General features: G+C 40.8%; 1 protein-coding gene across 2 annotated transcripts in view; it reads right to left on the bottom strand.

The window, feature by feature from the left end:
• Window positions 1-24,316, bottom strand: part of Chd2 (chromodomain helicase DNA binding protein 2) — a 113,723-nt gene extending 89,407 nt beyond the window's left edge. Inside the window, exons 1-3 of one of the 2 annotated variants that reach the window (XM_036185228.1) lie at window positions 23,742-24,316; window positions 23,269-23,399; window positions 3,337-3,568 (exon numbers count right to left, since the gene is read on the bottom strand). In XM_036185228.1, coding sequence (XP_036041121.1) covers window positions 3,337-3,568; window positions 23,269-23,330 — 294 coding nt within the window. In that variant the 5' untranslated portion in view covers window positions 23,331-23,399; window positions 23,742-24,316. Of the gene's footprint in view, window positions 1-3,336; window positions 3,569-19,700; window positions 19,896-23,268; window positions 23,400-23,741 lie in introns of those variants that run through there. The other variant, XM_036185219.1, reaches the window with a different exon arrangement.
• Window positions 24,317-24,917: the final 601 nt, after the last annotated feature.

Genomic DNA, 24,917 nt, shown 5'->3' on the forward strand with positions numbered 1-24,917 from the left:
GTTTAGTCAAACATGTGGAACAGATGTTAGAAAACCGAAGTTAGGAATAACAGTTTTATTAAAAACAGAAGCAGTAGCTGGGCAGTGGTGGCGCACGTCTTTGATCCCAGCACTCAGGAGGCAGAGGCAGGCGGATCTCTGTGAGTTCCAGGCCAGCCTAGTCTACAAAGTGAGTTCCAAGACAGGCTCCAAAGCTACAGAGAAAAACTCTGTCTCAAAAGAATCCAAGAAAAAAAAAAAAAAAAAAAACAGAAGCAGCAGCCAATGTCATGAAAGCACTTGGAAGTTCGAGGCAGAGTATATGCAAAGGACGTGGAGCTACTGTCTGAGGCCAGCAAAATGTTTGCACTTAAGTATGTTTTCCCTAGGGAACTGGACAGTAAACATTCTCTGCTATATGGCTATTTCACTCTGAAACTGTAATGAGAAATCAACCACAAAGTATCTAGATGGGGCGAGGGACGGGTGACACATGACACCATGTCCCCAACACAGCATTTCTAAGTCTAGAACAGAATTGGAAACAAATCCCATTGTGTTTCTTTGTCTTACAAGTTTTAATATGACAAATAACTTCACATGCCTAAGCCAGGCATGGTGGTGCATGCCTTAAATCCCAGTACTCAGGAGACAGAGAAAGGCAGACCACTGTGCTTTCAAGGCCAGCCTGGTCTACACAGTGAGTTCCAGGACAGCCAGGATTGCATGCTGAGATCCTAACTGGGGGGTGGAGGGGGTAAGAGAACTACCCTCAAAAAGCCAAAACTGGTCAAAGATTAAACAAAAACAAAGCAGGACAAACAATATTAACCACTGACCAATAAAAAGAAAAAAAAAAAGATACAGTAAGCTGAAAAACAAGGAATAAACTGAAAAGCCAACAAGTAAAAATGGCCCAGGAAAAGGCATATTAGAACTAGAATCCAATCCAGTTGTATGACTCAATATCATCAGATTTCCTAATAATGGCTTTAGAATTATCCCAATCTTAAAGGACGAAAGGCCCAACCAGGAGTTAGGAGTGATCAAGTGGGAGGAAATACAAGTGGGAGAAGCAGGTAAATGCACAACACACTGAACTCACCTGGTGGAAAAAAGAAGTAGAGAGACGTGTCCGCTAGCCTTTCTGCCCACACCCACACCTATTTCTTTTCGGACCTCTGAGAGAAAGGATTTGTCTGACTGCACAGAGAATGTTATGGCGTCTTTTTTAGCTGAGATGGGTCAGTCAGGCTAATATGACTACACCAAACAGTCTCACCTCTCTCAGAGGCATACTGGCTCCAAAGCTGCAACTACGCTCCAAGTCATACTGTACTACTTAAACCCCAAAGCAGCTTGAATTATTTGTCCCGTAGAGGCCACCTAATTCTGCTCTTCCCAAAAAGAGCTGACATGTGAACTCACTCACTATTGAGTACCCCTTACATGGGTAATAAAACTTTCCTCCTGTTAGGGGAAGATGGGGAAAGCTAGCACGTCAAGAGGATGGATATACAAAGTAGTCTTTTTGGAATTTCTCATTTATGGTAATTCCTCTATGAGGTCCAGCTAAATGGAATTATACATTTTTACTTTTTTAGTGCTGATAGCCTTAAACATAAAAAAATTATCTTAATATTTCTAAAGATGTAATTACATCTTGAAATCTTATGCATGTTTGTGTGTTTATGTATGTATGCACATATGTATTCTTCTGGTGGGAACTGAAGATACAAATCCATTCTCAGTAATGCTTTCTCAAGCCAGGATTAGTGGCATACAACTGCCTGTAAGTCCAGCTCCAGTAGATGAACACCCTCTTCAAGGACCAGCACACATATACCCATGAATAAAAATAAACCATTAAAAAAAAAAAAAAAAAAAAAAAAAAGCCAGGAGTAGGGGCAGGTTGAAGTGCATGCCTTTAATCACAGGTTTATCTCTGTGAGTTCAGGGCCAGTCTGGCTTACATAGTGAGTTCCAGGACAGCCAGGGCTACATAGTAAGATCCTGTCACCAAAAAAAAGAAAAGAAAAAAAGAGCCTGGCATCATGGCACATGACTTTAATCACAGTACTCAGAAGGCAGAAGCAGGCTGCTTCTGTGAGCTTGAGACATCTGGACCAAGAGTTCCAGGACAGCCAGGGATGATATATAGTGAGGGACTATCTCAAAAAATAAATCAATAAAACAAACTAATACAGTTTTCTACCCCTTGCCATCCCCTGGCCCCTAAAAGTCAAATAATGGTATTTGACTTTGCTGAGAACTGAAATAACTGTTCAACTCAAGTCTATTTCAAGAGCTCCAAATGGTTCTTTTAACTTCAAATTGTCTGAAAATTTTCACTACCACCTATAATTTCATTATCATTTGTAATATGAAAACTAATATGCAGAATATAAATTTAATCTTAGAATATAGCATAAATTTAAAAGATGGCAGCATAAAATTTAATTTTATTAAGATTGTTTGATTTTTTTTTTTTTAAGAAACAGAAAGCAACATTCTTTTGCAGTGGTTTGCACATAACACTCTCAGATGAAATCTCACAAGTTCAGATATGGTGGGCTGGGAAGTAGCTCTGCTGGCATAATGCTTGTCTAGCCTGCACAAACCCAGCAGCGCAGAAAACCATGCATGACAGAAGTACACGCCTCTCATGCCAGCACGGGGGAGAAGAATGAGGAGCTCAAGGTCACCCTCGGTTGCAGTGAGTTCAGGGTCAACCTGGGCTACATGACATCCTCTCCAAAAAAGAAGTTCAGACACCTGCTGATGAAGCCACATAATCACTAGTCCTTTTCCACCAAAAAAGGAACGTATTCAAAATTTTGCCTCAATGTGAAAATGTTATGCAAATTAATTTTTGCCTTTTGTAGTCTTTGCTATAAGATTCTTTCTAATAAGTCAAATACAACTACAATGCCTTCACTCACTCAGGCTGTTTTTCCTTTCCAGCTCAGGCAAAGAACACTCTCTTTATGACAGTGCAAGGTCAGGCCTGTAGTCCCAGCACAGAGGGTTAAAGGAGGAACATCTTGAGTTCCAGGTTACACCAGGCTATACTGTAAGACCCTGTCTGAAAAAAAGGGTTGTGTGGAGAGGGAAGGACTAGCCAGGCATAATGAAGCACACCTCTCAGCACAGGAGAGACAGACACAGGAGGATCAGGAGTGCAAAAACCAGTCTTGGCTGTACTGCAAGCAAATTCCTGGCTAGCCCAAGGCACATCAGACCCTATCTCCATAAACAGACAAACACAAAGACATACTAATCAATCTTCTTTGGAAACACATTCTACTAGTTGGTCCTGGATAGGAACAAATTTGCACTATACAGCCCAGGAGATACCTTCTTCACATCAGCTATCCGTTCCTTCTTAGAGGCAGGCTTCTCTTTGGCTTCTGGAAGGACTGGCTGTGATTTGGAACCTGCTGATTCACTCTCAGATTCTGATTGACTCTCAGAAGATTCAGAACTGCTGTTGGACTCACTGCCATGTCCACTTCCGGGATCGCTGCCCTGTTCACTTTCCGACTGACTGCCAGAGTCTGAACCCGAAGCTTCTTCAGAGGCCGAACGACTTAACAGAGAGAAAGGCAGAGAGAGAAAGCCTTAGAAACATTTAAAAACTGCCACATAAATTGGTTTTTTAAATCCCTTGGTAATATCTTCAGACCATAATTTCAGCAATTCAGCATCCCCATCTTCAAATTCATTTTTATTCTTATGCTGCAAATAATGCTTTCCTATCATTTTCAACCTTCACCTTCGTAGCTTTTGATACCATGCATATACCAGGTGATTTACATTTTCACACATTCCAGTGAACACAGGCCCCTTCATTCCAATGCATACGTAAGGAACTCTAAGATCTCACTGAAACACTACAGTCGGTCCACTAAGTCATATCTAAGTACCAATGTCCCCTTCAAAACAAAAATATTAATAATTTCAGAAATAACAACCCCCCCCAAGGAAGTATGCAATTATCCAATCAGTGGTTCTCAACGACAGGGTTAGACGGGGATAGGGAGCTTTATACATCATCTATAGTCCACAGGTCCTGCTCCAAAGCAATGATTGTAATGATAATCCCACCACCAGTCTAATAATGGCCTAGGCACGTCCGATCCCCTTCCTCATTGGAAACTACCCTCAGATAAGAACAATCTTGAGGCGATAACAATGGTGAATACCACAAAACAGAAACTTTAGGTTGAGGGAGACACAGGAGCACGAGGCTCGAGATGGAAGTTTCCTATTGACCACCGTTGTATCTTCCAAACTAGAACTGAGGTCACACAACTTAACAAATAACTACAGAGGAAAGAGGCGGACTGCAGGTGGACAGCAGGGCCGAGGCTTCAGCATATATGTACCAGGTGTGGTGGTGCACACTCAGGAGACCTAGAAATTCAAAGGCAGCCTCTGCTACATAAACAAGTTGGAGGCCAGCCTGGAATACATGTTCTCCTGCCAAAATATGAGAAAAAGAAAGAAAATGAATGACTGGAAACTTGACTTGATCCAAATCTACAAAAAGTACATTATAGAAGAGGCCTTTAAGTCAAGACAAGACGAAGAAATGGAGAAATCTGTCTCTAAGAAGGAAAGGTGGAAGAAATACAAATCTGATCACCTCATAGTGTCAGGCATTATGCTAAATACCTTATACATATTTATTCTCCAGAACAATCCTATGAGAAGACAAGAGACTTTAAGAAACTCAGCCTCTCTCTCTTCCTTTGGAAATCTATACCTATCCCATCTCTCCCTTTCTAGTTGTATGGTTTTTTCCTTTCATTTTACGTGTATCAGTATTCTGCCTGCATGTAGGTCTGTGTGTGTGCAGTACACACAGAAGCAGTTGGATCCCCTAGGACTGGATTTACAACTGCTGTGAGGAGTTTGGACAGAGTCCTCTGAAAGACCAGCTGACACTCCTTACTGCAGAGTCATTTCTCCAGTCCCCTAGCCGTGCCACTGCTGGACCTGTCCCACCCACCTAAAGAGTCAGGAGCATTATACCGCAGCTATGAAATCGGCAATACTTCACCACAAACGCTTCCCTTACCCAGAAAGTAGGAATCTGAGACTCGGACACCCTGCCTCAGACTCCCTACACAAAGTTCTCCCAGCCAGGGAGTAGGTGCCACAAAACTCAGAGAACTAAAACGACTTTGTTAGCTTTAGCTGTCACCATGTGCACACTGAGATGTAGAACTAGCTGCAAATTTCCTTATAATTCACAGATTCAGAAGGGACATTCTCCCTGAAATGGAAGCAAGGAAGAACCCAGAAGCTAGGCAGCTGAGTGCTTACAATGGTCTGCCCCTTACAGCCTGGTCTTTTTACCCTAGCCTGACGACTGCCCCATGCTGGTGTCTGTGTGATTCCCACCTCTGTCTCCAAGAACTCCTTTCTTTTCTTAATTAGTGTTTTGTTTCCACGGATGTCTGTGTACCACAGGCCAGAAGGTATCAGATATCAGATACCCGAACTGGAGTTACAGACAGTTGTGAGCTACCATGGAGTTGCAGGGAACTGAAGCTAAGGCTGTCTACAAAACCAGTAAGCCCTCTTAGCTGCTGGGCCCTCTCTCCAGCCCCTGCTCACCTCTTCATCATCCCTGCCCTCATCCACATTTGCTCCATGTAACACTTGTAGAAGCATGGCATAAATCCCAGTGCCATCACCTCCAACCCAAGTACACAGTGCTTATGCAGCAAACTAAGTCACTTCGAGAGCTTGGGTATCGCTTCTGCAGGAAAGCATGCTTTGCTCTCACGTACCTTGCTCAGCCTATTAGGCACTTCCAAATGCTGCCTATCCACTGCAATTACTGCCATGAAAGTAAAATCTGGCAGCCCTAACTTGGTATCGGCTTCCACTTCCAACTTCTGCTACCTCTCACTTCTCACCATGACTCCTGCCCCTAGGACCCTGGATTCAAAGCCCCAGCAGTCAGGCTGGGGATGGCTCAGTGGATAGTGCTCGCATATGCATGCATATATCTGAGGCTTGGTCCCACAACACCTGTCGAAGACTAGTAAATATAAGATTGGGTGAAGTCCAGCTATTTACTTGACACTTATATTACCCTGTCTCCATTTGCCCTATCCTATAATAATAATGTAGTCACTTGTCAAAACAGGCTTGAAATCTAAGGCCATCTTCTCAATGTTCCTTGTGCCTGGTATATTGCAGATTACTGACTAAGCTAGGATAATACAAGATACCTGCCTTCATTTCCCAGCAGAACTCCAGACAAGAACTGTGGGTGGAGTCACATGACCATCATCACAACCAAAATTGTCAGAACAGCACAGTAGTCAACATACTTACTCTCTGAGAAAAGAAATATGCCAATGTTAAACTACCTGCTTAAAGACACAGGAAAAAAAGCTATGAAAGACTGCAGAAACCAGTAAGTCCAGTTACCCAGAAAGGCTTTTAGTCCTGTGCTAAACAGCAAGAATCACAGGAGACTTAACAGAATGTCAGAGCCATGTCAGAAAGAGAGTTCTCTGTGAAATGCCACACAATGAAGCTGGATTTCAAATTGTTATCTAAAAAAGCTATAAATAGCTATAATTCATTTCTGTATATCTTTGTTTCTAAGCAGGATATTTAGGTTCTTTTGCCATTGCTCACTCTAACCAGTAAAGCTATAAATACTCTTGTATATACCTTCTTCTAAGACACCTGTGTTTCTATTTTTGTACAAGTAACCATTAGGAATGTGACACTGCAAACAATTATCACAAAAACACCCACATTCCCATTGGCACACATATATTCGTTAAGTGGCTGATTCTGTAGGAAAGAGAAGGCTGGTAGATTTCATAGATCAACTTATGCTTGTAAAATAGAAAATAAAACACGACAAAAATCAAACCTAAGGAACAAAACTATATAATCCTCTGTAGAGCCGAGGGAAACAGGTATAAGCAGGTAAGACACAGACATATTTAGGGCTTTAGTGGTGAGCTTACAGCTGTTTAGAATTCTTAAATATTTTCCCTTTTTTTTTTCCTTTTTTTCCCTAGCTGAGGACCGAACCCAGAGCCTTGAGCTTACTAGGCAAGCACTCTACCTCTGAGCTAAATCCCCAACCCCATGAATTCTTAAATATTTTTAATGTATAAACTGGTTCACTAACCAAAATAAACACACATGTGAATCAGTTAGTATAAGACTAAGCAATTTAAAATTTATTTTTGACCAGGCAGTGGTAGCTCACAGCTGTAATTCCAGTACTCAGTGGACAGAAGCATGTGGCGAGCTCTGTGAGTTCCAGGCCAGCCTGGTCTAAAAGGCAACTTTCAGGATAACCAGGACTAAACAGTAAAACAGACTCCAAAATCAATAAAAATAACTACATCACAGAGAGAGAGATATCATAGGTGACAATTCCTAAACAACAACTCCCACTAGTGAGTAGGATTGTCTGTCTTTCAAAGTGTAATAGTTAACAAAGCAGTTGAAACTTGAAATTCACAAGAATTACCTACTACAGCCTCATAAAAATAAAAAATTTAAAAATTATTCAAACTCTAATTGTTAACAAATTTCATGTTTTTCAACTGAACACAAGAAAAAAACTGCTATGTGTCAAAATCCAAGAGAGAGAAGAGAAGAAAAAGATACCACCTTTACTAAGGTTTTCATGAAATGGGTTGGGCTTGGAAACTAAGTCATTTCCTTTCTTAGTGCCATTTTCAAAATGGCCACAAGAGGACAGCACAACAATACACTTAAAAGAGGAAGCCTGTGGGTTCTCTAAGAACCTCCATTTCAGCACACTGGTGTTTATTTTCCTAACTCACAAAATGGCTGAAGGACTTACTACTGGACAGAACTTCTTAGTTACTGCAGGTAAAAACAAAACCTGAAAGACCGCAAGTCTATACTGACTCCACAAAATGGTATCCACACACAGTTTGCATTATAGACATTTAAAGTGTCAAAAATATGCAAAAAGCCTAATCCTTACATTAATCCTATAAAGATAGAATCCTAATGTGTTAAGGAAGTCTGAATTACAGAATCTGCACTATCTACTCCTGTGTGGTATTGCTGGCCTTGCATTACACCCATTTTTCAGTCAAATACATTATCAAATCAACTAAGTTGCCATATGACCATTCTTTCTAGGTCATGGCTAGATAGGTGTCTTAAAGGAAATAGAAAGGGAAAGATATTTTCAGAGTTCTCACTGACAAATATATAACAATTCTTAAGTTTTGGGGTTTTTTTTGTTTTTGATTGTTGGTGGTGGTTTGGTTTGGTTTGGTTTTGGTTTTTCAAGATAGGGTTTTTCTGTGTGACTTTGCGCCTTTCCTGGAACTCACTCTGTAGACCAGGCTGGCCTCGAGCTCACAGAGATCCGCCTGGCTCTGCCTCCTGATTACTGGGATTAATTAAAGGCTGTGCCACCACCACCCAGCTTAAGCTTTGTTTTTTGGGTTTTGGGTTTTTTTTTGCCAGAGCTGAGGATTGAACCCAGGGCCTTGGGCTTGCTAGGCAAGCACTCTACCACTGAGCTAAATTCCCAACCCCAAGCTTTGTTTTTAATGCTTCTAAATTCAAGTCTTCAGATTCTGAATAAGTTATAGTATAAACATGACTAAACCAAGTAAATTAGGAAAACAAAGTTAATACATACATTAACAAAAATATACAACATATGAATTCTGGCAATTCAAAAATCCAGTAGGAAATTCAGCAAAAACAAACACACAACCACAAAACAGAAACTGAAATGGCCAATAAACTCAATAAGATATAACAAGCAGGGAGGTGGTGGCACAGGTCTTTAATTAGTCCCAACACTCAGGAGGCAGAGCCAGGCGCATCTCTGTGAGTTCGAGGCCAGCCTGGTCTACAGAGTGAGCTCCAGGACGGTTGCAACAACTACACGGAGAAACCCTGTCTTGAAAAGCAAAACAAAAACCAAAAAAACAGTGACAGCAGTAAAAGGGTATGATGGAAGTGTAGCTATGTCTTAACTGTCTTACAAAAACTTACTCTTTCAACCTCTCGTTTCTTCGTGAGTTTTCAAAGGTTTATTTTGTTTTTGAGACAGGGTCTCACTGTGAAGCTCTGGCTAGCCTGAAACTTGTAGACCAAACTAGAACTCAGAGATCCCCAAGTGCTGGAGATAAAAGTATACCACTATAGTCAGCAAGGTTTCTTTTCACCATATAACTGATCCCTTCCTAGGATTCAGTTCTTCTGGAAGTTTCCATAACAATGACACCATAGACTCTCTCTTAGCCAAGCTAGACAGGAATAATTAAGGAGAAATGGCAGGGAGAGGAGGAATCTGGTTAGGGCCTCTCACCTTATTCTGGATCAGGAATTCCAACCCAGCTGACACTCCTGGGAAGGCAAATCTGCCTGTATGAGCTTTACTGCTTCACTGAATTCCAACGTCTTATTTTCTCCGATCTCAAACAAGAACAAGACTATAAATTAAACCCCTTCCCACCCCACGCACTTTGTTTTTGGTTTTGACACAGGGTTTCTCAACATAGCTGTCTGTCTGTCCTGCAACTGTATAAGTAGACCGGGCTGGCCTTGAAAACTCACAAAAATCTAACTGCCTCTGCTGGGACTAAATGTGTGTACCACTATGCCAGACTGTTTACAGCAACATCTTTTTGTTTTGTTTTGTTTTGTTTTGTTTTGTTTTGTTTTGAGAGACAGAGTTCCTCTGGGTAACAGCCCTGGCTGTCTTGGAACTTGCTCTGTAGACCAGACTGGCTTTGAACTCAAAGATTCATTTGCCCTCCTCTGCCTCCCAAGTGCCAGGATTAAAGGCATGCATCATCACGTCCATCTTACAGCAACATCTTAACTTCTTCTGCAACCCCAGTGCTCTAGGCTTCCACTTTATCAATGCAAATCAGAAACCACCCCCACAATCTTACTTCTCAAAAGAGAAAAGATCCCTCAGAAGAGGGTTTCAGCGGAAGAGAAAGGGGGAAGATAAGGGCCAGTGGAGGGTGAAGACAACTGAACCCTACGCACATGCATGACACTGTCAAAGAATTTAAGAGTCTTTAGCAGGCCTTCAAGGCATAACTCCAGAAGCCACCAAAATCAGTATTGATGGCGACAAAACCCTTCATTTCAGCTCCCTTGAGGAACCCAAACTCACAATTTACTTCCCTGAGAGCCCCTTTATTAACAGCTGTGCTTATATTGTACACTGAAAATATCCATTGGGTCAAATAGCAAATCTCTATTTTCTATCTATCAACCTGAAATGAAATTCTTTTCTGTGGTGAAGCTGTGAGCCCCGCCTTAACAGAAAAACATTTTCCAGGTGGTGGTGGCAGAGAAACTGCATGTGTCTGCTCCCACTTCCACTGACATCCATCTCACTGTACATCTATGAAAGGCCAAGGATTAGGACCGTACTACTACACCAGTCAACAAGAAAACCAAACCAAAATGGAGTCACTCACACTAAACTTGTAATTGTCTCCCTTACCTTCAGGGCAATTTACATTGGCACAATCAAATTCTATTTTACAACCTCAAGTAACCGGAACTGTCCTGCCTTTTGTTTCCTGTTTTAACAGAGTGCTTCCTAAAACTGCTCCTCCACGTCTTCCTACTTACTGATGGAATGCTGCTAGCCTCAACTGCTAATAAAAACCCAACCAGATCTTCAAATCTCTGTTAAACGCTGTCATTTCATTTTCACTTGAAAGAAAACCACTCAAATGGCACTTACAATTTCATGGAATAGCAAAGATAAATCCCAACTGTGTTCTCAAATTAAGGCAGCCAGTGGTCTGCAGTTTATAGCATTCATAAGGCCCTCTAGGTTCAATATCCCGTATGGATGAGAGTAACAGCCCTGGTGGTTTAGGCCTAGAAGCCTAGCTAGTACTAGGCTAGGGTAGCAGGGATACCCAGAATTGAAAAAGAAAACCATATAACTAGCTGTTTCTGAAATTCTCATCTGGGACTAGGCAGAAGTCACCTTAAGCTTTCTGTTCCCCAATAATCAATTAACATTCTCATCATCTTAAATGGTTTACCAAGTACCACAAAATTGGCCTCCAGCAGATGGGGGTGTGAATGGCATCAAAGAGGCTGGATATGGTCTACATGGAGAATCTTATGCATAGTTAATTAGGATCTGGCAAGAGTTATATACTAAGACAAAAAGAAAGCTTTCCACTCAGGTTAAAAAAAAAAAAAAAAAAAAGACCAAGCCAGGTGGTGGTGGCACACACCTTTAATCCCAGCAGAAGCAGGCAGATCTCTCTGAGTTCGAGGCCAGCCTGGTCTACAAAGCAAATTCCAGGAAAGGCACAAAGCTACACAAAGAAACCCTGTCTTGAGGAAAAAAAAAAAAAAAAAAAAAAAACAAGACCAACCACCTAGCTGAAGAGAAGCTACAAGGGACACCTCCCTGAATTCATGAACAAGGTTCTAACCAACCATCAAACGGGACGTTTACATTCTGAACACTAAGAATAAAGAACTAGTTTGGCCAGGGGTTCCCTTTAAACCCCCGAGTCTCCTATTTTCTTATTAGCTAACTTACAGACTATAACTTTTATAGACCTTTATAAAGTAGATGGTGTTGACGAAACTGCAAAGTTCAAAGGACATTAAAAGCCCTGGCTACCATCCCAATTATGAATGTGAAACATATGCCCATGTCCTCAAGAGTCCTTGGAGCTAGCTAAGAAAACAAGGTGAGGGGCCTCACTTTAGCAATCACCAACATTCACTAAGAGAACGCCACCACATGTTTAGTTACACATGCTTTCCACATTGGGATATCATTGACGGGGCTAGAACTGGATTATTGAGGGGAGTACCTATGTTTGTAGGCTGTTTGGCATCCCACACTTCTACGCCCTAGATGTCAGTAGCACCTCAGCACCTGGTAATAACCAAAAATATATCTAAAAGGATGAAATTGGGGATGGAGGCCACACAATGTCAAGGGTGAAAAGCTGCCACTGTCTGTAACCCTGCTTCAGAAGCACAGGATTACCACCTATTATTTTAAAAGATGAAAAAGTGCAGAAGCTCCTGCACAGAATTCTACAGATAAAAAAAGAAGCAAAACACCAGGTGTTGGGAGTTCACACATCCATAACACCATTCATCACTCAGGAGGCCAGGGCTAAACTGCCTCAAATACCAGTCTAACCTGGGTAAAACTACCTGCAAAAAATAATAATAATAACCAAAAGGAGAAAAAGAACAGAGATTCAAACTATAGAGCTCTCTGTTCACCTGTCACACAACCCTCCCCTGCTGCCCAAACTATGAAACCTGCAGCCACCTGAGACTACTGTTCAATAAATATATATATATATAAAATCCCTAAACTACCCTATTTTAACACTTCCAGCAAAACGCCTGGGTATTAACAAGCAACCCAGATGATTAATTCTTAGCAAGACTATTTTTAGAGTTAAATGTCAACATGAAGCGAGACTAAAGGGCAAACTTTTGTTAAAGAGAAAAGGAATGAGTACTACAGAAGTTTGGTCATCAGTCCCAACTTTCACCTTAGCAGCCATATACTGACCTCGTGAATGTCAAGCAACCTGTACCTGCATGTGAACGGGAACACACTAATCCCTGAGATTCTCACCATCTACCTGATCTACAAGACAACCACCTCAAGAGGAGCTTTCCCTTCCCCTAACCTGCTACACAATCCATAAATCCACTCGGTTATGACACTTGTTCTCATTATCCAGCTAATTCTCAAGCAAAATATGCACATTAATTCAACTTAGGATACAGGGGAGGGAAACCACAAGCACAAATTTTCATGCATTCTAGACTAACGCAAAGTGCATGTGTGAATAAAAGCCAAAGGACAAAGGAGCAAGTTCTAAGGTTTCCATGACCTCCCCATCTACCCTACCATTTCAGGGTTCCAAGGAAACCACTTCAATGGCCCCACAAAGTTTTGATGTAAAATACTACTAGCCTTTGGAAGATCACATCCACAATATACAGTACTCTTGAGGTGTTTTGTTTCTTTAAAATATAAAAGGCTAGCTGGGAAGTGGTGGCACATGCCTTTAATCCCAGCATTGGGGGGGGGGGGGGGGGGGACAGAGGAAGGTGGATCTCTTGTGTTTGTGGCTAGCCTGATCTACAGAGTGAGTTCCAGGATAGCCAGGGCTGTTACGCAGAGAAACCATGTCAAAAAACCAAAAATAAATAAATAAATAATGTGAGGAGAGCGGGCTGGAAGAAGCAGTATGAGCACTTGCTTTGCAAACATCAAGACCTGCATTCAAATCCCAAGAACCCTCATAAAAACACAAGTGTAGGGCTGGAGATGGCCCACTGCTTAAAGACCACCACTTGTTCTTCCAGAGGACCCAAATTCAATTCCCAGCACCCACATGGCAGCTCATGTCTATAACTCCAGTTCCAACGGGATCCAAACCCTTTTCTGGTCTCCAAGGGCAGCAGGAACACACGAAGTGCACAAACATACATACAGAAAGCACTCATACAAATAAAATACAAATATATAAAAATAATTACATTTAAAAATAGTTAGGGGGTTGAGCTCAGTGGTAGAGCGGTTGTGCCTAGCAAGTGCAAGGCCCTGGGTTCAGTTCTCAGCTCCAGAAAAAAAAATGGCCACTATGCATGAATCCTAGGACTCAAGAGGCAGAAACTGGCAGATCTCTGAGAATCCAAAGAAAATCTGGTCTTCATAGTTCCAAGGCTTCCAGAACTATGTAGTGAGACTGGCTTGTTTAAAATGCAGTTCTGAGACATAGAGGAAAAAAAAAGACCACTGGAACTTGCTAGCCTAGCCCCAGATTTAGTGAGGCCCTGTGTCTCAAAGGAACAGGGCAGACAGTAAAAGAGGACACCCAATGACTCCTCTTCTGGCCTCACTGTGTATATGAACTACATACACCACACAATGAGTGAATGAATAAACGAATGTAAAAGCTTAGGAGAAGCAGAAGAGGATGGTCCAAGATGTTTTACTGCGTCTCCTAATTTCCTCTACAGCTTCCTCTGAATCGACAAAGGGGACAGCAAACATTTATGGCAAGTTTAAGCCATCCAAGAGCCAGCCACCAAAACTCTGAGTCACGATACCACCACTCATCCCAATACTCCAATTTTCTCATTTTTTACAAACAAGGATGCTAATTATACCTCTTCATGAACAGGGCTGGGTTCATAGCAGGCACACTAAATGGTGGCTCCTACTGAGCCTTCTCATTATTTTCTTTTAAACAGTCTCTCACAAGCATTTCATCCACAGGCTTGATACCTATCAAAATACAAAGATTACAAACACAGGGCTGTTCAGGGCTCGGTGGTACATGTCTTTAACGTCAGTACTCTGGGGCCAGACACAGGTGGATCTGAGTTGAGGCCACCTGGTCTACAGCATTCCAGGACAGCCAGAGATACAGAGAATGAAGACTCCTTAAAAAAATCAAAGAGGGAAGAGGGTGGGGGAGGGCCAAGTAAGGTGACACATGCCTTTAATCACAGCACTAGAGGCACAGGCGAGACAGACTGAGTTCAAAGGTCAGCCTGGTCTATACAGTGAGACCTTGCTTCAAAAAGGAAGACTATGTAAATGAGATTCCCTAAAGTTTTTCATCAGTTTTTACAAAGCTGATGCTAGTTAGTTTACAGCTGTCAACTGGGCAACATCCTAAGTAAGAGCACACACAGCCCCACCCCTGTGTCATCTGGCTAGGGACTTACCTCTATAAACTACAGAGGGCAGGGGAGTCGGAATGGAGTATGGATGCATTGAAATGAAGTAAGTCTTTCTCAAATTTGAGAGCTAAGTAAATTTACAGAGATAGCATCCAAACAAATCTCTGGATCCATTTGAAGAGTGTGAGTGGACTACACTACTAAGGGAAGAGACCACCAGAACTTACAGCGAACTGAGACACAGAAGGAACTCCACTTCTGTACAGAAAAGCCCCTCACTGCACATTTGACCAGAATGCCTAGAGCTGCAGAATGCTCAACACAGACATGCCCTATCCACTAACCCTCTAACTCCTTTTCTCAGAATTTCATCCCTTCTTTTACTTCCTGAACTCCAAACTAAAAACAGTGCCTGCAAGTATCAACAAAAGAGATGTGACGGCAGGCGGTGGGGTGCACGCCTGTAATCCCAGCACTCCAGGCAGAGGCAGGCGGATCGCTGTGAGTTCAAGGCCAGCCTGGGCTACAGAGTGAGTTCCAGGAAAGGTGCAAAACTACACAGACAAACCCTGTCGGGGAGGGGGGGGGGATATGACGGGCAATTGGTTGTTACTAAAGAAAGCAAGAACAAAATGTGAACCACTGTTAGGTTTGGAACACGTGGAGGCTCTGCAAACAGGCAAACACTGATAAATCGGAACCACATGGAGGGCTTTTACAAAGCAAACCTGGAAGGCAGATCTGAACTCAGATATTTTAAAAGACCTCTAATGTTTGAGCCAGAAATAAACACTCATCTAACCCATAAGCCACATTAAAAGGAACTGAAGAGGAAGAAATCAAAGCACCCGAGTCTTGGCACTATAGTTCCAAGGAAATAGGTACATATCAGCCCTGGGCAGGCAAATGCATAGGACTAAGGTGAAGACCCATGAGGAAAAGCTAACCCAGCCATCGAGATGGGCTACAACTACTACCAGAGCACTCCCTAGTCACTCACTTCAAGAGTTAAGTAAAACAAGCAGCAATTACCATCAGAGGGTGGGGAAGTAGCTCAATTACTGCCAAGAGCAGGGCTGTGACTCATACAACAGGAAGAACAATCAGCACCCAGAGGCTGGCTCCTTGGAGGAGGTGAAAAAAAAAAACAACTGAGCTTTTAACTATAAAATGCACCTAAGATTTTAGGTTAAAGGGGACTTGCCTCCTGAGTTCATTCTCGAAAATCTCCCCTCTAATTTGCCTAAAATGACTCTTGGCAAACCAGACAACCACCAGGGCCCTTAGGAAGAACGTGGCTCATCAGAACACACTTAGAACTGCAGGGCTGAAAGGTGCGGGGAGACAAGGATGAACTGAGCAGTAACAGAACAGTATTGCTAGTAGCTCATATTCACTGGGTACATTCAATGTGCTAGCCTCCTTGCTAAGGACCTAGGTAGGCATTCTAATAATTAATCCTCACAACCCAATGATGTTAATAAGGTCCACATTCTTAAGATGGGAAAATCGCATGCCTGAAAATAACCTAAATTGGAAGCTTTTGGTATTACAGTAAGAGGTGAATTGACACTCTTACATACATTACATGACTGAGAATTAAACCCTAAAATCAGGCCTAGCTCTTTACCCAGCCTCTTAATGGGTTGAGAATGGAGAGATGGCTCAGCCTCTAAGAGAACTGGCTACTCTTACAGAGGATGCAGGGCTGTGGTTCCCAGCACCCACAGAGCATTTCACAACTGTTAGTAACTCAGGTCCCTGGGGATACAACGCTCTCTTCGAGCCTCCAAGGGTTACCAGGCGCACACACATAGTATACATACATACATTCATACAGGCACACACTCATACATACTTAAATTTAAAAAAAAAGAGGGGAGGGTACCTATTTTCCCCAAACTATAAGAGAATCCAAAGCCTTTAAAAAAAAAAACAAAAACTTATATAGGAGGCAGGCAGTGATGGTGCACGCCCTTACTCTGAGCACTGAGGCAGAGGCAAGCGGATCTCTGAGTCTGAGGCCAGACTGGTCTACACCCAGAGTTCCAGGACAGTCAAAGCTACACAAAGAAACCCTGTTTCAAAAAACCTAAAAATAATAATGATGATGATAATTATTACTATAAATCTAAACGTAGAGCCAGGAAGACATTTGAAACACCAAAACTAGGTGATCCATAAGCAAGCCCATAAATGAAGTACTCAAACTAAGCATTTCAGGAAACAGAACATAAATGGCGGCTTCTATGCTCATTATCATTTATTTCAGAAACGCCTTGACCCTCATGTCCTAATTTGGGCTCAAATGTTTCCATCGTAAGAGCTTTTCAGGCTGGGCCATGATGGCTCACGCCTTTAATCCCAGCACTCAGGAGGCAGAGGCAGGCGGATCTCTGTGAGTTCCAGGCCAGCCTGGGCTACAAGAGTAAGTTCCAGGACAGGCTCCAAAGCTACACAGAGAAACCCTGTCTGGAAAAACAAAACAAAACAAACAAAAAAAAGCTTTTCAGAAGTCTCAGGCACCAAAGTCACCTAACCAACAGAAGCACAAGTAGATTAGGGAGCAAAGGTCACAATAGACATATCAACAAAGTAACCACTATGCTAAATTACTGACTTAAAAGGAAAACAGCCCCTGGGTATTTGATGATTTGGGTCAAATTAGTTTTATTCAGGCATTTTCTCAATAATCTTAATGTTCTAAAACAAATAATTGGCAACACTGGAGAGGCTGCCCAATCACGGAACGCATGAGCTAATACTAAACTAAGTATGTGACCACCACAATCACCTCACCTAAAATAAGCAAACTTACAAGGTTGTTTTTGTTTCTTTGAAAAGAAGTAACTCTTGGGTAATGGGAGAGGGGGCTGTTAAACAGTTTCTTTGTTAAAGTAACACTCCTCAAATACTCAGGCAAAACTAAAGCAGCCAATAGCCAGCAAAAAATGACTTACTAGCAGTCACAATTTTCTTGTTAGGGACAAGTTCACTATACTAAGTTTTATGTGAGAAATGGTAGGAGTGTAGATATCCCAGGTGATCTCAGCAGCTATGTGGTACAAATTTAGACAGCTGGGCTGAACACTACAGTAATGTAAATTACAAAATTTGAATGTCATACAAAGTTCAAATAAAATTACATATTCATTCCTCCTGGCAACAATTTAATGAAACTTATCAAATATTGATTACACACCTCCCTCAATTAACTCCATCCTTTTTATTCTAATTTGGAGCCATAATCTCAGGTAGTAGCCAAGACTGGCCTCAAACTTTCCACAGTTGAGGATAATCCTGAACTCCTTATTCTCCAACATCCATATCCCAAATAAACAGATTTCAGGTATGTCACATCCAGTTTATGAAATTAGGAAACAAACCCAGGACCTCTTGCATGCCAGACAAGCACACTACCAACTAAACCACACCTCCCAACTCCCACTGACTTAATCTACAAAAGGAACTAATCATTAAAACAAGGCAAAAGGGGGGGGGGGGTATAAAGTTTTAAATGATGAAAATACACATAACTGCCCCACCCAAAAAAGTTTCTTGCCTTTCTGCCATATCCAAAAACAAACCTAACAAAATGTTTTGAAATGTTTATTGGTTCCACGTGTACTGTAACCAGGTCCTAAAACACCAAACCTGTGATATACATTAGCTCACACAGTGCAATATACCTGAGCTAAAAATATCTGTTTATTCTCCCATAAACACAATGCAAATGTTGGCTACTTAGTTCTATCCCACACAGAAACTTAAGACTATTTAAAAAATACTAAAAGTCTAATACTAGAATAATTTAATTTCAATACACCAAAAGGGAGATGGGATTACTATCTTCCTTCTGCTATCAAGACATTATATTTTTATTGCTTTTATTTAATAAACACTTCAAGACGTTGGAAACCAGTAAATAGATTACAAAATATAGATCTCTAAGGTTGTTAAGCATTTTGTGCAAAATAAACATGAGAACATAATTTTAAATTACATGCAAACTTTTCTGTGTAATTCTTTTGTGTAACAATCTTAAAATCCCTTATTCTCCTAAGAATTCCTAGGATTAGGGAAACCTGTAAATCCCACTCAGGGAATTATTCCTTTCACAAACACCTATGAAAACATCTCTAACAACACTCAAGAAGCCTATATCATTCCTTCATTCTCTCTTTTTGAAGACAGTCTCACTGTATTAGCCCTGGCTGTTGTGGTTTGCAGACCAGACTGGCCTTGAACTCAGGGGTTGCCTGCTTCTGCCACTGATTCCCAAGCGCTGAATGAGAGCTCTGCCACCACACCCGGTGCCTACATTTATTTAAAAAAAAAAAAAAAAAAAAAAAATACAGTACCGCCGGGCGGTGGTGGCACACGTCTGTAATCCCAACACTCGGGAGGCAGAGGCAGGTGGATCTCTGTGAATTCGAGGCCAGCCTGGGCTACAGAGCGAGATCCAAAGCCAGAGACCCTGTCTCGAAAAAAACAAAAAATAAAATAAAAATAATAAAATAAAAAAATACAGTACCACATTCTACAGAATTGTTAATAGTGTCTCCTAAGAATACTTATTTAATATTCCTAAAATGTACTGGAATGAGGAATATGCAAGTAAACAGCACAGAAATGTACTAACACTGCTTTTCCTTCAAGGTTAAACTCATTACTTGTGACTTAATTTCGAGTTGCAGTTGGTAAACTATTTTTAAAAATAAATGCTTGCAAGGGTTTCCAAACAAGGTAGGAAATAAGCAACAACACAAGTTTGTTTACCAGAGATGAACTAGAGGGAGACTAGGGCCACGGTATTTCTCCAGACCTTACCTAAGCCAAGTTTGAATCCTACCCAGTGCCAGTAAAACTTTAGTAGTATGCTGGCACTACACAGTAATATAGATGCACAGGCACTTGTAGTGTACATGTGGAAGAACTAAAACTTCCTAGGCCATTTTCCATTTCACTACCCCACTGGGACTCTTACAAACCACTAAACACATACTGACCTGAGTTTTTCTTCCTCAAATGTCAATTGAGAAAATGTCTGATACCAAGTAAAAAAGCACGGGGACAAGCTCAAATGCTCTTCACTTGGTGTATGAGCCATGTATGACACAGAGCTTAAACACCCGTTAAGGCCTTTCAATTAAAAACATTCCACTCACACTGAACTGCTTTCAATCAATGGCAAGAAAATGAAATTCACTAATCTCTTTACAATGAACAAGGAAATAAAACGGGAGGAAAAGGCACCGAAATATATATACACATATATCTTTAAAAAAGAAAGAAAACAAAAAAAAACTAAAACTATGAATAAAAAAACCTAGCGGACTACTATTTGGAGATTTACGATTACAGTGTCTTTTCTCCAAAAGAGGATAACTATTCCAGGGCCGGGCTCAGGAAAACACTGTAGGGTGTGGTGCGGGCCACTACAGGCCAGGCCTGAGGACTGCAAGGATCAAAATCCGTCCGGAAAGAAGCCGCCCACCGGAAAGTCCCGACCAAATTCCCTTCCTCTGCCCCGCCCCCGACACCAGCAGAGCCCAGAGAGGAAGCAGCCGACCGGAGCACGAGGCCACGCGTCACCGCGTTCTCCCGCCCACCACGACTGACGTCAAAGGGCGGGGCCAGGCCAGCGCCGCCGCCGTTGACCCTGCTGTTACCAGGCGCGAACACAGCCAATCAGCACCCGCCGCCAGCGCCGGCCGGCCTTTGAACTCCGCACGGCAACTTCCTGCTGTTTGGCGAGTACACAGTGCAATGCAGTATGTCTGTCAGCGCTGCGGCACAAAGGAACAGCCATTTTGTGACTGAGCTGGACGTGCACCAAGATGCCAGAGCCTCCGAGAGCTGCTCCCTGTGCCAACTACCGAGCTGCCCCTTATTTCATCATCAGAGTACCAATGGGAAGGTGGGGAAGGGGATGTTCTGATATTTAGAATTTCGATTCATTTGTTCCCAGCCTTCTTAAAAATCCGATTTTTAAGTATTATCAGCGTCATAAAATGGCTGCCACTTAAAACTGCCTGTTCCAGTCCACAAGCACTGCATATTCCTTTTCTAATCATCTCCAACCTTACCAGGCTAAGAGGCTCTTGTAAGAGGCTCTTGAAAACGTTAAGATTTTACCCACACCTCCGGATATCAAAATATGGCTCAAAGGCAGACGATTTTGGATAGACATTTAATTTTTAGTTTATAAACGCCGTGTCCTAGAACAAATAAGTGTGCACACAGGTTCCATGTGCATTCTTTTCCCCCTAGTTTCCACTCCTGGATATAACTTAGGTAAGTATATGGCATACTTTTTATGTTCATATTAAAACTTGTATTTACAAATTTACAAATGTAAATTGTTTGAAATTACATTCTAAAAAGTCAATTTTTAATCTCAAAAACTCATGATATACAAAGCACATCAGAATTCAACATTAACTTCAAAAGAATACAAAAAAAAAAACCACACTCAACAAGAATACTCTTAGTTATACCACTTGTTTCTGAAACAGAAAAAAGTTTTCTTAAAACTTGTGCTCATTCCTGTTTCACAAGTGATTCTCATTCCAAAGTTTACTTGACCTGAAAACAATTCCTTTCCTCCCCTGCAGAATCAGGGTACAAAGGTGATTTTAGTAATGTCCTTTAAACAGATACTTTAAAACTTTAGCCTCTAAAGGCAACCTACAGATAACACAGAAACCAGGTACACAAGGGCAATCCAATTTCAGCTCACTAGAAATAACAGCCTACTGTACCAAAGTAACACAATCATCCTTTAAACTTTACAATCTTTAAAGGAAGTGATGTCATAACTATGTACATGCATTAATAATGTATATAACTTAAGAGTAACAGTTAATTTAAAAGTAACTCCATCTTTAAAACATTCCAGAGTATTTGGACATTCATCAAGTATACAATTTAAAGTAGAATTGACAAAAGCATTAAAAACATGCTTGTTTTGACTAAAGAAATCAAATGCATGACGATGCCCAAGTCATATCCCAGATAAAAGTCAAAGTTTATTCAAAGGAAGCACTTTGAGATCTCAGAGTTAGAGAGCATAGTCTGATCAATGAAACCAAAAACCCAGACAGCATAAGAAAGCCAAAACCCTGGTGAGAATATGCAAATCATATACTCCAGGGAGTAACAACTTTAATACTGGGTCTTTCAAAATTGTCAAATATATCTGGAGCTTCCAATTATTACTTTCCAGAAAACTAATTTTGCATTAGAAGTTTTTTGTCCTATATATAACTCAATAATTACACACACAGGCAACTCAAAAGACATCCAAAATTGTAAAAACTCAATTTGCAAAAGAACTTGGAAATTTATTTTTAAAAGCAAGAATCAAAATGTTTAAGTCGAAAGCAAAATTCATCATTTGTAATAAGCCATATTCAAAATTTTGAAATTTACAAGCTAATTTAGAAAAGAATCTTATGCAAAATTATAAAGCAAAATCAAAATTGGGAAAAGGTCACATAACCAATCACATCCTTGTTAGCTGAATGATTTAAAAATTATGACATGACAATTCTTAACACATCCAGAAATGCATGCACATTATTTTTTTAAATTAAGATACAGTCATACAACAAAAATATCTTATAGGCTTTATTACTTCAGTCACTAATAAACTACTTCAAGGAATGTGAGACAAATCACTATTTGAACAAACAAAGCTTCAGAAGAGAAAGCATTCCAGACGACTCTGTCAAAAATAAATGGATAAATTTAAAGCAGCATCAACTAAAACGTAAAGATAAAATACAATGACCAACCAGAAAGCACTATCTTAACATAAATACACAAACATAAACCTTGTAACATCTTAAACATAAAATCTAAAATTATATTGTCATGTAACAAACACAAAGCTCAAGTATTAATAGCATTCCAGGATTTTTGCGGTTACAGATTTTATGATTTCAGGAACTGTAAGGCAGGCTTTGGTTAAGTCATAAAAATTCTCAAAATTGTGAAATGTATCGAAAGAAACAATCAAAAATATAAAACGAAAGGCATCAGTCAAAGGGTCCCATTTGTGATTCTGTTTTTAAATGTACATTTTTCCATTCATAAAACTTTCTCAAATGTCTATTTACTATAATTTACTACCACAAGGCTCCTCTATGGCCCTCAATTACAAGTTTGAATATCCTAGATTCTTCAAAGAAAAAAATTTGCCTTGTATGTAAAATGGTGCAATGCAGCAATGGCTAAACAGACAAGGTCATTTTTCTGCAGCATGAAAACCTAAAAACTAAAAATTTACTGACAGAAAAACTACAGTTTCTAGGAAAGGCCCCTCCGTACAAAAGTACCTTACCTTCTGAATGCTGTAAGAGGCCTTAAGTCACAACTCAACTTTCATAAATTGCTACCAAAAAATCAGGGTGTGGCATGTTAGCAATCTCAAGGTCACGCTTTAAAAAAAAGCAACCCAAGTTAGAAAATTCTTATAACACAGACAGCAATCCATGTCTGTCAAAGTAAACAAGTGTAAGCTGAGGTTTCCCCAAAAAAAAAAAAAAATGAAAGAAAGTTGATAGCTCATACCTCGATGCATTGCTGTGTAGCGAACTGTCCTCCTCTTGGCTTTTGTCCTTATTTCTCATCATCTTTTAATTCTTAAATATTAAGGGGGAGGGGGAATCTGTTTGCTTTGAAGTCCTGTGCCCAGGTATTTACTGTCAAAAGTTGAAAGAAAGGTAAGGTCCCAGCTTCTATGGACGGTTTTTATTATCAGGAACAAAGTCCTGACGATGTTAGCGATAGTCATGTAATTCAACAACAATAAGCACCAAAAAAACAAAAATATTTCTATTTTTCCTTCTTAAAATAAGTGGAGGATAAACTGAACAGTAGAAGCATCACTATCAATAAGGAAAGTTTCTCAAAGTAACACACTGGATACAAATAACAATCTCTGTATCTTATTGCGTCATCCAGGAATTTCTCTTATTTACAGTAAATAAAGCCAACTTCAACATAAAAATCTTTAAAATTATCACTAGTTATCATGGACTTACCTGATCCATGTAGTATGTCCAAAACAAGAGTCCTATCTAGTAGTAGAAAAATATCAGATCCAAAATAATTAAAAATAACGCAAAATCCTCCGTTAAAAAACAAAAGTAAATGAAATAGTCCTCAAATGTGTTGTCTTGGCAAAAAATAAAACAATAATTAATACTAAAACAGGTCCGGAAGGGAAAAAAAGCCTCATTAGGAGAGCGCACAAAAATGGAGGTGCGCCATGGCTTCTAAGCTGGAAAAAACAACGACCTGGGCTCTCAATACGGCAGCTTCTTCCAACAAGGCACGAAAAGAAAGCTCCTAAAAGCTGCTTTTCTCCCAAAAAAAGGTTCGGTTCGACCCCAGTAAGTCACTAGGAGAGGCAGGGGGTTGCGGGGGCCCCCTGAGGCTGCCCGAAAGTTAGGGAAAGTTGCGTAAAGTGAACCGAAGCAGGGAGCAAAGCGCGCTCTCTCTAAGGCACAGCCGCCATCTAGAGCCTCCTTCCCAGCTCTGAGAGCTCTGCCTTTGATTGACACTCTCTACATTTACCCCACAACTCAGGTGATGTACCATAGACCCACCCCTTCATCTCCACCAAAAAAAAAAAAAGAAAGAAAAAAGAAAAAAAACCTAGATCCTCCATCCAAGGCAGCCTTAAGACCCCCAACCCCACACCTCCCTGCCCCTCCAGACCACTCCATAAGGGGGAGGGGGAAGGGCTTCTTAACCCCCTCTGGCTCAAGCACCCTTTTTAAGCCAGAGAGAAATGTAATTTGTTCCTTTTGTCTAAAGATCTGCTAAATATTTCAGTCCTTGAGCTAAAATAACTTCCTCCCTGGACAGGAAGTGGTGTTTTATCAAGCCATTTTGAAATAAGGATAATTTTTAGAGAATCTAAAGCTCATCTTAAACACTAATCTTTAAAAAAATTAACACCCCCATGGGTGAAATGCCTTGTAACTAGAAGCACCATCAATACTATAAATTACCCAACTCTTGCCTTCTTTATGGTCCCTAAAAACCATCTAAAGATTAAGTTTAAGGGGGAATTGTCCACCCCAACTGGAAGGGGTAATTTTTTTACAACTCAAGAGCGCCTCCCTAGTGTTCAGTTGCAGTAGAGCAAAACTTAGTACAACTACCCCCACAGAATCATGAAAAAATCTTTAACCCATTATAACCTTGGAGGC

This window comes from Onychomys torridus, chromosome 1 (assembly GCF_903995425.1).
Source record: "Onychomys torridus chromosome 1, mOncTor1.1, whole genome shotgun sequence".
NCBI classification, from domain to species: Eukaryota; Metazoa; Chordata; class Mammalia; order Rodentia; family Cricetidae; genus Onychomys; species Onychomys torridus.